Source organism: Struthio camelus, chromosome 3, assembly GCF_040807025.1.
Source record: "Struthio camelus isolate bStrCam1 chromosome 3, bStrCam1.hap1, whole genome shotgun sequence".
NCBI lineage: Eukaryota > Metazoa > Chordata > Aves > Struthioniformes > Struthionidae > Struthio > Struthio camelus.
This window is the reverse complement of record NC_090944.1, coordinates 28,978,896-28,994,729: the sequence shown is the minus strand read 5'-3', so window position 1 is coordinate 28,994,729 and position 15,834 is coordinate 28,978,896. Positions and strand designations below refer to the sequence as shown.

General features: G+C 53.4%; 1 protein-coding gene and 1 long non-coding RNA gene across 2 annotated transcripts; both read left to right on the top strand.

Moving 5' to 3' along the window:
* Window positions 1-5,660: 5,660 nt before the first annotated feature.
* LOC138066556 (uncharacterized) lies at window positions 5,661-6,580 on the top strand. The gene is made up of 3 exons (XR_011139870.1): window positions 5,661-5,712; window positions 6,067-6,108; window positions 6,543-6,580. It is a non-coding gene; the product is annotated as an uncharacterized lncRNA (long non-coding RNA).
* An 897-nt stretch (window positions 6,581-7,477) lies between these two features.
* Window positions 7,478-11,172, top strand: LOC138066537 (T-cell activation Rho GTPase-activating protein-like). Its single transcript, XM_068936412.1, has 7 exons — window positions 7,478-7,568; window positions 7,731-7,903; window positions 8,395-8,556; window positions 9,072-9,181; window positions 9,650-9,845; window positions 10,134-10,251; window positions 10,682-11,172. Exons 1-7 carry the CDS (start codon window positions 7,478-7,480, stop codon window positions 11,170-11,172), a joined length of 1,341 nt encoding a protein of 446 aa, XP_068792513.1.
* Window positions 11,173-15,834: the final 4,662 nt, after the last annotated feature.

The window sequence follows — 15,834 nt, the reverse complement described above, 5'->3', positions numbered from 1 at the left end:
AGAAAGAAAAACCCCTTGGCAGTACCCTTATCACCTTGCCACAGTGGGAACTCTGCTGGGACGTGCAGTGTGTTTTTCCGTGTTGAAACTTGGCTTAGGCTAGCACTTAACTGCCCGTTTGGGGCTCAGGGTAGCCTTGGACCCGGAGCAGGGAGACTTTTGATCCAGTCCCGCCTAGCTTCACTACAGTAAAGCACTTTTCTGCAGGACTGTTTAACTGTTCCTTGTCTCTCCTTAAAAAACACACAGACACTACAGGTATTATTTGTACACTTCTGCGGGCACGGCAGGTCTCTTTGGACGGCCTGGCATACCTAGTAGCAGGAGGGGAAGTGCCCGAGCAGCGGGATCACTGCTCTGCTGTTGTCAGAGACTGCAACGCAGCGAGATTTGGGGAAGAAATACCTCTCTGTCCGGGAATCCAGGGACACCCCCAGAGAGCAGCAGGCACCAGTCAGGTGGGAGAGAAGTCACCAAGACGTGATGCTGCTGCAGAGGTGGCTTATGAGAAAGCGAGCCCACAGGCATGGCAGGTGGGATGTGTCTTGAGTGTAGCTGTTCCCATACCAGCAGGAAAAGGGGCAGGAGAGGACCTGGCCCGGCAGGAGTCATTTTCCTGGCCTCTAAGCACACCAGAAAACCCGGGGAGGATGAGCACAGAGACTTTAACAGAGAGCAAGGGGATCTTCCTTTGGACCCAAGCAGGTATCCTAGTCAGACATGACAACCACACTCAGCAAGCTTAGCTAGGCTCCAGATATGGAGGATACCTGGACCTGAAGCTTCCAGCTTCTGCAGAAGAAAAGAGTTCTTTATCCATTGGGAGCCTCTTTTGAGGCACTCCCAAAGCAGCAAGGGAAACAAAGGTGGACAAAAAGGCAAAGGTGGACAAAACCCAGAGGAGCTCTATACATTGGTAACAAACAAGGGAGAGGGTGAAGGAGTTGTCGAAAAGCATGGTCCACACCCCCTCAGCTCACAGAATCGCAGAACAGTTGAGGTTGCAAGGGAGCCTTAGAGATCATCTAGTCCAACCCCCACTGCTCCAGCAGAGTCGCCTAAAGCAGGCTGCCCAGGACTGTGTCCAGATGACTTTTGAATAGCTCCAAGGATGGAGACTCTACAAGCCCTCTGGGCAACCTCTGGCCAGTGCTTCATCAGGCTCATGGAACAAAAGCTTTTCCTTATCTTCAGAGGGAATTGCCTGTTTCAGTTTGTACCCGTTGCCTCTCATCCTCTCGACACCCTCCCTTCAGTCTTCTCTTCCCCAGGCTGAAGAGTCCCAGCTCTCTCAGCCTCTGCTCATGTGTTAGATGCTCCAGTCCCTTCATCATCTTTGTGACCATTCACTGGACTCACCCCCGTAAATCTACACCTTTCTTTTATCAAATAAAAGCCCAGCACTGGACACAGCACTCCAGGTGTGGTCTCACCAGTGCTGAGCAGAGGGAAAGAATCACCTCTCTCAAACTGCAGTGCTCTTCCTATTGCAGCCCAGGATGGTGTTGGCCGTTTTTGTTGCAAGGGTGCATTGCTGGCTCATGGTTAGCTTGTCCCAAGGGACCCCCAACTAAACTGCTTTCCAGCCTGTCAGCCTCCAGCCTATACTGGTTTATGGGATTCTTCTTCCCAAAGTGCAGGACTTGGCACTTCCCTTCACTGAAGTTCATGAGGTTCCTCTCTGCCCTTTTCTCAGGCTGTCGTGGTCCCTCTGCATGGCAGCACAGTCATCTGATGCATCAGCCACTCCTTCTAGTTTGGTATCATCAGCAAACTTGCTGAGGGTGCACTCTCTCCCATTGTCCAGACCGTTAATGAAGATGTTAAACAGTATTGGCCCCAGGACTGACTCCGGGGGTACACCACTAGTTACTTGCCTCCAGCTGGACTTTGTGCTGCTGATCACAGCTCTCTGAGCCCAGCAGTTCAGCAAATTTTCAGTACAGCTCACTTCCCCCCTATCTAGTCCGTACTTCATCAGTTTATCTGTGAGGATGCGATGGGAGAGAGTGTCAAAAGCCACGATGAAGTCAAGATAAACAATATCCACTGCTCTTCCCTTGGCCACTGAGCTAATCATTTCATCATAGAAGACTATCAGATTGGTCAAGCATCATTTCTCCTTCATAAACTCATGCTGGTTTCTCCTAGTCACCTTCTTGTCCTTCATATGTTTGCAAATGGTTTCAATGATTATTTGCTCTATCACCTTCCCTCAGATTGAGGTGAAGCTGCATGGCCTGTAATTCCTCAGATCCACCTTCTTCCCCTTCTTGAAGAGAGAGGTGACATTAGCTTTCTTCAAGCCACCAGGAGCCTCTACTTGATAGCCATGACCTATAAAAGATAATTGAAAGTGGCCTTGCCACATACCATACCATATTGACCAGCTCCCTCAGCACTCAGGGATGCATCCTGTCAGGTCCCATGGATGTGTTCATGCAGTTTGTTTAAATGCTCCCTGACCTGATCCTCCTCTACCCAGGGTCTTCCTTGCTCCAGACTCTCCCACAGATGCCGTGGTCTGGGATTCCTGAAGGCAAGTCCACCAATAAAGAATGAGGTGGATAAGGCATTGAGTACCTCAGCTTTCTACTTGTCCTTTTTACCAGGTCCCCTGCCCCATTCAGCAGCGGGCCACGTTTTCCCTAGTGCTGCTGGTACAGCTATGGAAGCTTATTGCCCTTCACATCCCTTGCCGGCCTCAGTGCCAAATGGGCTTTAGCTTTCCTAATCACAGCTATGGGCACTTAGACAGTGTCTCTATATTCCTTGCGGGTCACCTGTCCCTCCTTTCACCTCTTGAATACTTCCTTTTTATGTTTGAGTTTTTTCAGTATCTCTTTATGCACGCAGGCCTCCTGCCACCTTGCTTGATTTCCTGCTTGTTGTGAGTGTGGAGGATGGCATCCCTGAAAATCACCTATCCGTCTAGGTCCTTTCTTCTACAAAGCAAGTCCCTGAACAGGCTGAAGTCTGCTCTCCTGAGGTCCAGGCTTGTGATCCTGTGATTTGCCTTGTTTCCCCCTCTCCTGGGGGGATCCTGGTCCCCACTACACTCCGGGGCCACTGTAGCCAAGGTTGCCCCCAGCCTTCACATCCCTGACCAGTTCTTCTGTGTTGGAAAGTATCGGGTCTAGCAAAACTCGACTACCTTGAATGTTTGCTGAAACAAAAGTTTATTTACAGTCCCATGCCTCACGGGGTCATGCTGTGGCCTGCTATCAACTCACATTCCATTGAAATGGAGAAATTCAGCAAGGAATGTATCTGCCTGGTGAACCGTTTCCCACCCCTGTTCTTTGGAAAAATATTCCTCAACTGAAGATCCACTCCTGCAGCTCCCTCCTCCCATTTTATTTTCTGTGTCCAGTCCTTCCAATAACTACTTGTGCCATAAGCAGTACTGCCAGCAAGAAAGGTAGTAGCCATTTATATTAAAAATTCTTTCTCTCCGCTCTGGTGCCTTTTCACTACGTACTGGCAAATACAAAGTGAGCAAGGAGAAAAAACAGCAGATCAAGGACAATGACAAAATATGCTAACACCTGGGGCCCTGCTGGGAATGTATTCTAGAGCCTGTGTTATCCATGAGCCTCCCTAATCCCCTGTGCAGTCTGCCTTTGAGTCTCTCTGCAGACTCCTGGGATGGACCTGAGTCCAGGTGGACTCAGCTGCCTGAAAGGGGCTGTCTATAGGCATTTGGGTATCCCAGGGCACAACAGGGAAATTTTCCAAGGCATCACAAGTGGATGCATGCTGGTGCTGGTGTTTAGGCAACTGAAACCTTCCCTAAACTCTTCTCGGACTAGGACTGGAGCCAAGATTCCCACTTCACGCGTGATGCCACTTGTAGACACTTGGAGTGGGGCTGACCACTAGGCTGACCACCTGCAGAGGAAGCGTGAAACTTGGGATTTTGGGCACTGTCTGGGCCCTGGTTGTCAAGCAGGCACAGGCCTCCTGCTTGCCCTCTCCAAGCCTGAGTCCTCCTGTGCCAGCAGCAACAGGCAATGTTGCAGCTGTGTGGAAAGGCCTGTGCATTGCTGGATTGTCACCGACACAGAGCCAGCTGCTGAAGCTGGGAGCTCCTCCAGCACCAAGTCCCTCTGCTCCCTTGTCCCGGGCACCATTTGCCTCCCCGCAGCCACCATCGGGACACACAAAGGCAGCGCCTTGTCCCTGGGGGCATTGCGGGAGCCAGCAGCGGTGCCCCAGCCCCACCAGCTGTGCTCCCACATCACAGACATGGCAATCCTGTGGCACCAGAGGCACTGGGTGTCCGGGGAGACTCCCCTTTGTGCCCACAGCTCCCGGCCCGTGCCCCTGGTGCTGCCCCACCGCCTGGCTGGCGCATCACAATGTGTCACAGTGATGCCCAGGTGGTCCCAGCCACCAGCACCCACCTGTCCCCCAGTGCGGCGCTGTGACAGTGCAGGGCAGCAGGGAGACGCAGGCTCCCAGCCCAGCAGCACTGCCAGCACAGGGACACTGCTCCCAGCTTTGCTCAGGCCTGGCTGGTGCCTGGCCCTGCTCGGTGCAGGGCACGGCTGCGCCGCAGCCGTCTGCCCGGGCAAAGCGCCATGGGACAGGCCAACTGCTGCCGCGCCTGGGGCGCTCCTGGCCCCGCTCCCGGCACGCAGGCATGGCCCGTGGACCCTGGCCGCACGGCTCCCGGTGCCCAGCTCGGGCTCATGGGCAGGGGAGCCTCCCAGTCCTCGACGGCGCTCGGCACCTTCGTGTCGCGCAGGAGCCCCCAGCTCCTGCTCAGCGACCGTGTGCAGGTGACGCGGCACCAGCGGACGAGGAACAGGCACCTCCTGCTCTTCCCCGATGTCATCGCCATCGCCAGCTTCAAGTAAGACTAGCAGCCACAGCTGTCCTTGCCCCTGCCACCTCCTCTGGCACCAGCCCCAGGGCACCGCTCCTCCCCGGAGCTGCTCCTGCAGGAGCAGAAAGTGCCTCCTCCTTGGGGCTGCCTGCACCGCACTGGCCACGGCGGACACGGGCTGGGCTGGCTCTTTTTAACTCTGGCAGGGCTGCGCAAGCACAAGGAGCATGTGCTTTCCTGTCAGCCTGAATGCCAACGGAGGCGCCCACAGCTGGGCAGGAGAAGGGATTTTAGCCAAGCTCTTTGCATTTGTTCTTTCCCGAACAGCAGCTCTGTTGATGCCCTTTGCTCCTGACAAGGACTCGTGGTCCAAATGACCTGCAGTCCCCTGCATGGGTGTCCCTACACGGTGGGGAGGGACACTCTTTCCCTTTAAATTGGGGAGGTGTAAGAGGAAAGGGGGCAGGCTCCTGACTGCTCTCCTGATCCGCAGCCCCTGATGGAGTGCCTGCTGCCATTGCTGCCCAGCAGTGACTTTTCAGAAGTGGCCTCTCTGTGTGCTGGGCCTGCGGCTCCTTTCTCCCACCCGAGGCTCGGGGTGGCCGGCCCAAGGCTCTGCCCCCGGGAAACGGCTCTGCCCTGGAGCGCTGCTGGGGCTGCCCCCACCACACAACCTCCAAGGCCATCCCTGCTCTTCCTCCCGGCAGATGGGGCTCCACCTTCCTGCTGCAGCACCGCGTGCGTCTCAGCGAGCTCTGGGTGCTGTGCGGGAAGGACGAGGCGGTGTGCGGGCAGGCAGACGAGGAGGAGGTTTTTGGCCTGAAATGTGCCAATACTCTCGTCCTCGTGTGGCCCAGGGACCGCTGCGTGGTCACTTTCAGGTGAGTCTCGGGGCCACATCCAGGGCCTTGAGGGGTGCAGGGCACTGTGTTGGCCTTCATTCCTCCCTGGGCTTGCTGGAGCTCACGCCAGGCTGTGGGGAGAGAAAGTAGAGGCCCTGCTTGGGTTTCAGACGCTCACACGGGCAGCTCCAGGTGTGCACAAGCCACCCGCCCCCGCCACGTCCCTGCAGCTCTGCTCACGCCAGGGACGCTGCTGGGGGACACCGACCGGGGCCTTGCTGTATGGTGGTGTGGAGCAGGGCCACACGGGTGAGATGTGCCTGGGGGCCTGTGCCTCTGCAGAGGAGGAGGAGGAGCAGTGGGCTCTGAGGCTGTTTCTCCTTTCTGCTGCAGGTCGCAGGAGGTGAAGGAGCTGTGGCTCCAGGCGGTCCTCAGGTGAGCCCTGCTGGGAATTCAGCCTGCCGGTGGTGGGTGTCAAGGCTGCAGGCGGTGGAGAGCTCCCGGGGGAGCTGCCCACAGCGGTGCAGCAGGGGAGGTGGGGGAGAGGGACACCCCCTGCACGGGGCAGCTCCCGGGCAGAGCAGTGGGAGGTGCTTTGCCTTGAGAGGGCACAGGAACAGCAACACAGTGGAGCTGTCACTGCAGCTCCTTGCTTGCCCGCACGGGGAGCCTGAGCTGTCGCTTCCTGTTTGCATGCGGAAGAGGCCTGGAGGCAGCAGGGCCGGGGCGCTGCGGAGCGGTGCTGCCAGCTGGCGCTGCAGGAAGATCTGCTGTGGCCGGGTGGGCTGGAGGTGCGGGGCTGGGGTCAGGGCGCGAGCAGGGAGGGCTGGCTGTGACCGCGCTCTGCCTTTGTCCCCGCCCGTGCCCAGGCAAAGCCCCGGAGCCCCGGAGCCCCGGCTCACCCGCCTGACCTCCCTTCGGCTCCTTGTGAAGGCCGTTGGCTTCTACGGTCCTGTAAGTGTCCCGGGGCTTTCCGCTCGGCCCCAAGCGCCACGGGGCTTTCGGGAAGAGCCCCTGTGACCAGCTGCTCACGTTGGCTCTTTGTTCTCTTGCCTAGTCGGTGTCGCTGAGCACCCGGACCGTCGAGGCGTTGATTTCGGCGGAGGTGAGCAGGGGTTCCCTCTGCCCCAGCCCTTGCTGGGGTGCTGCCGGGAGGTAGCTGAGTCTTGAGAGGGAAGATGGCAGGGGCCAAAGCCCTTGAGACACTGACGGCGGCCTTATGAGGCGGTCTAGGAGGAGCTACCCAGTGCCGGAGCAGCATGGGAGGGCAGCCTGTCTCCCTGGGCCGAGTTGAGGTGCCTTGTGCAGGGCTGCGCCTTCTCAGCATCCACCAGCCGCCCAAAACCACCCAGGGGGCTGTGGCCTGCAGGGCTGGGTCGGGCTGGCCGGCTGCAGCAGCAGCCTTTGCCACCAGCGCCCCTGTTGGGCAGAGAGGCAGCGCCATTCCCCACCCAGTGTCTCCTCCACAGGCGTGTGATGACCTTGGGATTGTCCCTGGAGCTGCTCACACAGTTGTGCGTCACTGCAGCAACTCGCTGGCAGCCCTTGCTGCTGTGGGGCGGCTCTACGACCTGAATGCGTTTTTTGCAGGCTGACACCAAGCAATGCCCTGTCTTGGTCCCATCAGCTCCTGGGGAGGGACTTTGCCACTCGCCTGGTGAGTGTGAAAGAGAAGCTGAGGAGCTGCCTTCCCCCACAGTGCTCGACAGCGGCTCCAAAGCAGGAGCCCCTCCTGCCCTCTTGCCAGCCCCCCTTGGACAGGGGCATGCTCAGACTGTGTAGCCACAACTCCTGTCACCCCCTCATGGTGGTCCCAGAAACCTCTGCCATGACACATGTCAAACATCCCACGGTTCTTTCTGTGCCCTGCGTGCTCCAACAAAGCAGGAGAGCTGGTGCGCTTAGAGGGATGGTCACACTTTTCAGTTTCCCCCGCGCAGTCCGAGTCATCGTTCCCACACACAGCTCTGCCCTTCATTCGGCATCCTGTGGCGCTGCACACAGACAACTCTCCTCCAGCTTTTTTCACCTGACTTTTGCTTTCCTCTTGCTTGCAGCATCTGGGCCTAAGAAAAGAAAGAGGTTGATCCCCTGGCCGTTTGCTCGGGGACGAACCTTGGCCAATGGGGACTGCCCAGGGCAGCCGGAGTCTGGCCTCAAGAGGCCCCTCTTTGGGCAGCCTCTGGCAAGTCTGTGCGGGGAAGAGGAGACCCTGCCCCAGCCAGTCCAGGTAAGCCAGCCTGGCCATGCAGTTAGCCTGTTCCCAGCTTCTCCGGCGAAGCAGTATCACCAGAGCTTGGGCTGTGGCTCTCAGGAGACAGGGCATTTGGGGGTTTGCCCTCCACGAGGTCAAGTGTGCGGGCTTGCACAGCCCACACAGCTGCCACAGGAAGTGACTCTGGAGTGGGAACAAGGCCGGAGCAGGAAGAGGAGAAGCAGGTCATGCTGGTGGCCTTGCAGAAGTCATTGAAAGGAAGCTCTCAGCAGCATAAACAGCCAGGGATTTGTGTATTTCCCTGAAAAGGGGTGGCTTGGGGGACAGCTGGGTAACTGCCAGTGTAATCTACCAGCAGCGAGAACTAGATGTGAACCCAAGTAAAGTAGAGCGCGTCTCCCAGGCAAAAACTTGCTTCTGCCTCCGAACAAACGCTCCCCTAAGGCTAAAGGGCCTTTCTTCACCTGAGGAACTCTTCTCCCACCGCTGTCCGCTTTTTCCTGCAGGATCTCCTGGCCATATTGTACAGGGAAGGGCCTGCCACTGAGGGGATATTCCGCAAAGCTGCCAGTGAGAAAGCGCGCAGGGACTTGAAGGAGGACCTCAACAAAGGAGTCACCGTTGACCTGGACAGTAAACCTGTGCACCTCCTGGCAGTAATCTTGAAGGTGAATTCTTCTGCCTTGCAGCTCTGAGAGTACACTGCGAACCTGCAGGGGCCTGCTTGAGTGCCTAGATGGGCCCGGGGGGCGCTCAGAGCTGAAACTCTAGGGAAGCCAAGCCACATGTTTTTAGGCTTGGGAAGGTTTGGCCTTTTGAGGCCAGTCCATCTGGTTTTCAGTTCCCCTTGTTCTGCCACTGATTTCCTGCCTGCCCACGGGAAACTCACTTCCTCTTCCTCCTCCCCCTCCTCCTCCTGCCCTGCACCCTCCTCAGGGAGGAAGACTGAGATCCCTGAGTGCACTAAAGGCTGATAGGCACTGGGGCCTATTGCTGCACTCAGACAAGCGTGTCCAAGTAGGGCAGGGACTCACACAGCCCACTGCTCTGTCAGTGGCCATGAGCACCTTGGAGGGCAGGTAGCTCCAAGCAAGCTGCCTCCTTGGGAGCCCAAGTGCCAGGGTGCTCCTTGTGGGCTCAGGGGTGGTGTCCAGAGCCTCATCTCCATGTCTTGGCCTTGCAGGACTTCCTCCGCAGTATCCCCTCCCAGCTCCTGTCAGCGGCCCTGTACGACAAGTGGATGCTGGCTCTGGAGAAGCCAAGTAGGGAGGAAAAGATTGAAGAATTGAAAGAGTAAGTGTTGAGGCCAGTCGCAGCGTTATGGAGTGGCTGGGAGAGGCTGGAGCCTTCTCTGGCAATGGGGAGCCTCATGGAAAAATCTGTCTTTTCTGTGAGGTTGCTAGCGCTGATCCTACACAGCACAGGCCCAGGCTTTCCCAGGGCCTTCGCAAGGCCTCCCGTGACGTCTCCTGACAAGCTTGCCTATCTTCACGCTGTCGATCTACTGAAAAGCATGCGCTGTGCTGAAACACTCACCTTTCAGTCGAGATCTGGTCGTTCCAGATCTTGTACTGAAGCATGCGCTCAGCTGCCATCAGGGGTTTCTCCACAGGACTTGTGTGAAGCAGTGGAAGCAAGCACAGGTGTTCCTCTCTTTGGAGGACTCACCATTTGTGGCAGTTTACTTGAGCCTTGCTCACAGCAAGGAGCAGCGGCCACTGTCCCCTGAAGTCATGGCCCGTTGTGTTTGTGTTCACACAGGGTGGCTGACCAACTGCCTCGGCCAAACGTCCTCTTGCTCAAGCCCTTGCTCGCTGTGCTCCACCACATCAGCCAGAACGCAGAGACCAGCAGGATGGGCTCCAGCAACCTTGCGATCTGCATTGGGCCCAACATGCTGAGCCCAGGCATGGACAGCCCACTCCCGCTGCAAGTGCAGAAAGAGATGAACGAGAAGGTTTGTTGCACTCACCAGTCAGCTAGTTCCCCCATCGGGGCACAGCCAAGCCATCCCCACAGATCCCACGGCCACTGCAAAAGCTAAATGCAGCAGCAGCAGCACCTCGGAGCATGGAGGGGACGCTGCTCAGCTGGGCTGTCTGCAATGTGACAGGCAGATCTCTTGCTGGAGCTGCAGCCACAGAGCTACAGCCTTCAGGAGAGAAACAGCAGTCAGGAGCAGCAGAGACCGCTGAGCACGTTTTCAGCCCCTTGCACTGACACCCATGGTTTTCTCTGTGTGTAGGTGACGGTGCTGGTGGAGTTCCTTATTGACAACTGCGCAGCAATATTTGGGGAGGACGTGGCCTTGGCTGGCAGCCCCTCTGCCGAGGAGTGCCCCGAGCACACCGACAGCTCTGCAGGTAGGAGGCTGCGCTCAGGACTGGCCCTGCCCAGGGCTGCTGGTTCCAATTGTTTAGCTGGCTAGGGGAAGACATCTGCGGCAAAGCAGAGAGGTGCAGAGGCTTCAATACCTTCTGGCAATGCCTTGCCCCTGCAACACTTTCCAGAAGTTCAGAATGACCTTCCTCACACCACAAAAGGCGTCCCAGATGCTAAGCCTCTGTAGAGCTCTGCTCTGCACAGCATTGCTCACTATGGATGAGAAGGGCACTCTCCCCATGCAGGGTATGGCCCCTGGGGTTCCTTGTGTTTCCTGGACTGCTCCTCACATCCATAGGTGCTCAGGTTGCAGCTTGCCATCTGCCCGGGCTGCATGGTGCCACCGGGAAAGTCCCCTTTTCCCTTCAGAGGGCCAGTACCAACTAGCTAACAGGCTCTTTCTCCCCACAGGACACCCAGGGGCTGCTCGGGAGGACGCTTCTGCACACAACAACCCAGAGCCTGAAGCTGGATGCGGCCTCCCAACCCTGGAGATGCAGCAGCCCAGAGGGAGAAGCCCCAGCAGGAGCAGGACATATGTCATGTGTGTCTCTGCCCCTCCACTGCCTCATCTGAGAAACGACATCAGCGTGATGCACAGGAGCCTCTCAGAGCCAGCCCTGTCCTTCCAGGACCATTTGGAAGGCAGCAGAAGGCCCCAGAAACGGAGCACAAGTGTGGACAATGTTGCTGTTGAGCAGCAACAGGTGAGCTTGGAGGAGGAGGCACTGGGAAAACAGCCTGCCGTCTTCCCTGCACAGTTATCACCTGGCGCTCCTCCTCAGATGTCCTCCAGGGACCCCCTGGAGAGCTCCTGTCCTGCTTCCCATGGCCACTCTATAATCGCCCTGGGACCCGATGACGTGCCCTCTTCCTGCCTGCGCGCCTCCAGAACCATCTGAGCAGTCACCAGCATTCCTATTGCACGCTGAACCTGGGTCAGGAGCCATCCGAGCCTCAAAGGTCGTCGTGGGCCCGGATCAAGTCAGAATTGCCTGCTCAGAGGTGCTTTTCATCTGAACTACTGGACAGGCTGAGGTGAAAGACTCAGTAGCTTCAGGCTGTTTTGTATGAGCAAAGACACAAAACCTGCAAGGAAACATTCTGGATTCCTGTTTCAAACAGCTAAGCATGCCCCTCATTTAGGAAAAACAGGAAAGAAAAAACAAAAAGGAACGCAAAACCAGGAAAGAAAGAAAGGAAAGAAAAAGGGGAAATAAAAGAGGGAAGAAATGTAAGGAAATAATAACAAAGAAAAGGAAAGAAAAAACAAGCAAATTAGAAACAAGGAAAGAGACATGGAAAGAAAGAAGGAGCAAAAAGAGGAAAGAAAAGAGGAGAGCAAAAAAGGAAAAAAAAGCAAAGGAATTAAAGATCAAGGCAAGAAAAAGGAAAAGAAACAAGGGAAAAAGGAAAAGCAAAAAAGAGGAAAGAAGAGGAAAAAGAAAAAAGCAAGAAAAAGGGAAAGAAAGTAAAGGAAAGAAGGTAGGAATTAAATAACTAGGAAAGAAAAACACACAGAAAATGAAGAAGGAAAAAGACAAAGAAAAAAGCAAGAAATAAAGGGAAAAATGAAAGCAAAAAGGAGAAAATGGAAAGAAAGTAAGAAAGTAAGCAATAAAAGGAAAAAGAAAGGATGGAAGAAAGAAAGAGGAAAGAGGAAGGAACGACAACAGAAGAAATAAAGGGAAAAAGGAGTAAGTATATAAGGAAAGAAAAACAATGAAAGAAAAAAGAAAGAGAAGAAAAAATGAAAGAAAAATCAAAGAAAATGGAAAGATAAAACAAAGAAAGAAGAATATGAAAGAAACAAGAAAAGTAAAAAAGAAAAGATAATAGGAAAAAACAGAAAAGAGTAAAGGAAAGAGGAAAAGGAAAGAACAACAGAAAAGATGAAAAGGAAAAAAGGAAGGAGGGAAAAACAAGGAGAGAAAGAAAGAAAGGAAAAAAGGAAAGGAAAGCTGAGGAAAGAAAAACAGTAAAAGGAAAACAAGGAAAGAAACTAAAGAAAACACAGGGAAAGAAAATATAAAGAAAGACTAAGAAAGATAAAAAGGGTGGTAAGAATGGAAAGAAAAAGAAAAAAGGAAGAAGAATAAAGAAAAAAAGGAAGGAAGTGAAAAGGAAAGAGAAGAAGAAAGAAAGAAGGAAAGAATAAAGGAAAGAAAAGAGGAAGTAAAAAATGAAACAGACAAAAGAGAAAAGGAAAAAACAGAAAAAAAAACAAGGAAAGAAAAAAGGAAAGAAAATATAAAGAAAAGAGGGAAGAAAGAAAAGGAAAGAAAAAAGGAAAGAAAGAAAAAAGAAAAAGAAAGTGAAAAGGAAAGAAACAAGAAAAGAGTAAAGAAAAGATAAGAGAAAAGTGAAAAAGGAAAGGAAAAAGGGGGAAGGAAAAAGGAGAATGAAAAAGGAAAAAAAACAGAAAGAAAAAAGGGAAAAAGGAAAAGGGAAAAAAGGAAAAAGAAAAGAAAGGAAAGAAAGGGGAGAAAAAACAGGGAAAGGAAAGAGGAAAGAAAAACAAGGAAAGAACAATGAGAAAAAACAAGAAAGAAAAACAAGGCAGGAAAAATAAAGAAAAGGGAACGAAAAGCATGGAGGAAAAACAAGAACGCAAAAAGGAAAAAAGAAAGCAAGAAGGGAAGAAAAAGGGAAAGAGAAGGCAAGAAAAACAAGCAAAGCAAACAAGCAAAGCAAAAAAGGAAAGGAAATCTGAAGAATAAAGGGGGAAAGAACAAGCAAGGAAAGAAAAGGAAGAAAGCAAGGAAAGAAAGAAAAACCCCTTGGCAGTACCCTTATCACCTTGCCACAGTGGGAACTCTGCTGGGACGTGCAGTGTGTTTTTCCGTGTTGAAACTTGGCTTAGGCTAGCACTTAACTGCCCGTTTGGGGCTCAGGGTAGCCTTGGACCCGGAGCAGGGAGACTTTTGATCCAGTCCCGCCTAGCTTCACTACAGTAAAGCACTTTTCTGCAGGACTGTTTAACTGTTCCTTGTCTCTCCTTAAAAAACACACAGACACTACAGGTATTATTTGTACACTTCTGCGGGCACGGCAGGTCTCTTTGGACGGCCTGGCATACCTAGTAGCAGGAGGGGAAGTGCCCGAGCAGCGGGATCACTGCTCTGCTGTTGTCAGAGACTGCAACGCAGCGAGATTTGGGGAAGAAATACCTCTCTGTCCGGGAATCCAGGGACACCCCCAGAGAGCAGCAGGCACCAGTCAGGTGGGAGAGAAGTCACCAAGACGTGATGCTGCTGCAGAGGTGGCTTATGAGAAAGCGAGCCCACAGGCATGGCAGGTGGGATGTGTCTTGAGTGTAGCTGTTCCCATACCAGCAGGAAAAGGGGCAGGAGAGGACCTGGCCCGGCAGGAGTCATTTTCCTGGCCTCTAAGCACACCAGAAAACCCGGGGAGGATGAGCACAGAGACTTTAACAGAGAGCAAGGGGATCTTCCTTTGGACCCAAGCAGGTATCCTAGTCAGACATGACAACCACACTCAGCAAGCTTAGCTAGGCTCCAGATATGGAGGATACCTGGACCTGAAGCTTCCAGCTTCTGCAGAAGAAAAGAGTTCTTTATCCATTGGGAGCCTCTTTTGAGGCACTCCCAAAGCAGCAAGGGAAACAAAGGTGGACAAAAAGGCAAAGGTGGACAAAACCCAGAGGAGCTCTATACATTGGTAACAAACAAGGGAGAGGGTGAAGGAGTTGTCGAAAAGCATGGTCCACACCCCCTCAGCTCACAGAATCGCAGAACAGTTGAGGTTGCAAGGGAGCCTTAGAGATCATCTAGTCCAACCCCCACTGCTCCAGCAGAGTCGCCTAAAGCAGGCTGCCCAGGACTGTGTCCAGATGACTTTTGAATAGCTCCAAGGATGGAGACTCTACAAGCCCTCTGGGCAACCTCTGGCCAGTGCTTCATCAGGCTCATGGAACAAAAGCTTTTCCTTATCTTCAGAGGGAATTGCCTGTTTCAGTTTGTACCCGTTGCCTCTCATCCTCTCGACACCCTCCCTTCAGTCTTCTCTTCCCCAGGCTGAAGAGTCCCAGCTCTCTCAGCCTCTGCTCATGTGTTAGATGCTCCAGTCCCTTCATCATCTTTGTGACCATTCACTGGACTCACCCCCGTAAATCTACACCTTTCTTTTATCAAATAAAAGCCCAGCACTGGACACAGCACTCCAGGTGTGGTCTCACCAGTGCTGAGCAGAGGGAAAGAATCACCTCTCTCAAACTGCAGTGCTCTTCCTATTGCAGCCCAGGATGGTGTTGGCCGTTTTTGTTGCAAGGGTGCATTGCTGGCTCATGGTTAGCTTGTCCCAAGGGACCCCCAACTAAACTGCTTTCCAGCCTGTCAGCCTCCAGCCTATACTGGTTTATGGGATTCTTCTTCCCAAAGTGCAGGACTTGGCACTTCCCTTCACTGAAGTTCATGAGGTTCCTCTCTGCCCTTTTCTCAGGCTGTCGTGGTCCCTCTGCATGGCAGCACAGTCATCTGATGCATCAGCCACTCCTTCTAGTTTGGTATCATCAGCAAACTTGCTGAGGGTGCACTCTCTCCCATTGTCCAGACCGTTAATGAAGATGTTAAACAGTATTGGCCCCAGGACTGACTCCGGGGGTACACCACTAGTTACTTGCCTCCAGCTGGACTTTGTGCTGCTGATCACAGCTCTCTGAGCCCAGCAGTTCAGCAAATTTTCAGTACAGCTCACTTCCCCCCTATCTAGTCCGTACTTCATCAGTTTATCTGTGAGGATGCGATGGGAGAGAGTGTCAAAAGCCACGATGAAGTCAAGATAAACAATATCCACTGCTCTTCCCTTGGCCACTGAGCTAATCATTTCATCATAGAAGACTATCAGATTGGTCAAGCATCATTTCTCCTTCATAAACTCATGCTGGTTTCTCCTAGTCACCTTCTTGTCCTTCATATGTTTGCAAATGGTTTCAATGATTATTTGCTCTATCACCTTCCCTCAGATTGAGGTGAAGCTGCATGGCCTGTAATTCCTCAGATCCACCTTCTTCCCCTTCTTGAAGAGAGAGGTGACATTAGCTTTCTTCAAGCCACCAGGAGCCTCTACTTGATAGCCATGACCTATAAAAGATAATTGAAAGTGGCCTTGCCACATACCATACCATATTGACCAGCTCCCTCAGCACTCAGGGATGCATCCTGTCAGGTCCCATGGATGTGTTCATGCAGTTTGTTTAAATGCTCCCTGACCTGATCCTCCTCTACCCAGGGTCTTCCTTGCTCCAGACTCTCCCACAGATGCCGTGGTCTGGGATTCCTGAAGGCAAGTCCACCAATAAAGAATGAGGTGGATAAGGCATTGAGTACCTCAGCTTTCTACTTGTCCTTTTTACCAGGTCCCCTGCCCCATTCAGCAGCGGGCCACGTTTTCCCTAGTGCTGCTGGTACAGCTATGGAAGCTTATTGCCCTTCACATCCCTTGCCGGCCTCAGTGCCAAATGGGCTTTAGCTTTCCTAATCACAGCTATGGGCACTTAGACAGTGTCTCTATATTCCTTGCGGGTCACCTGTCCCTCCTTTCAC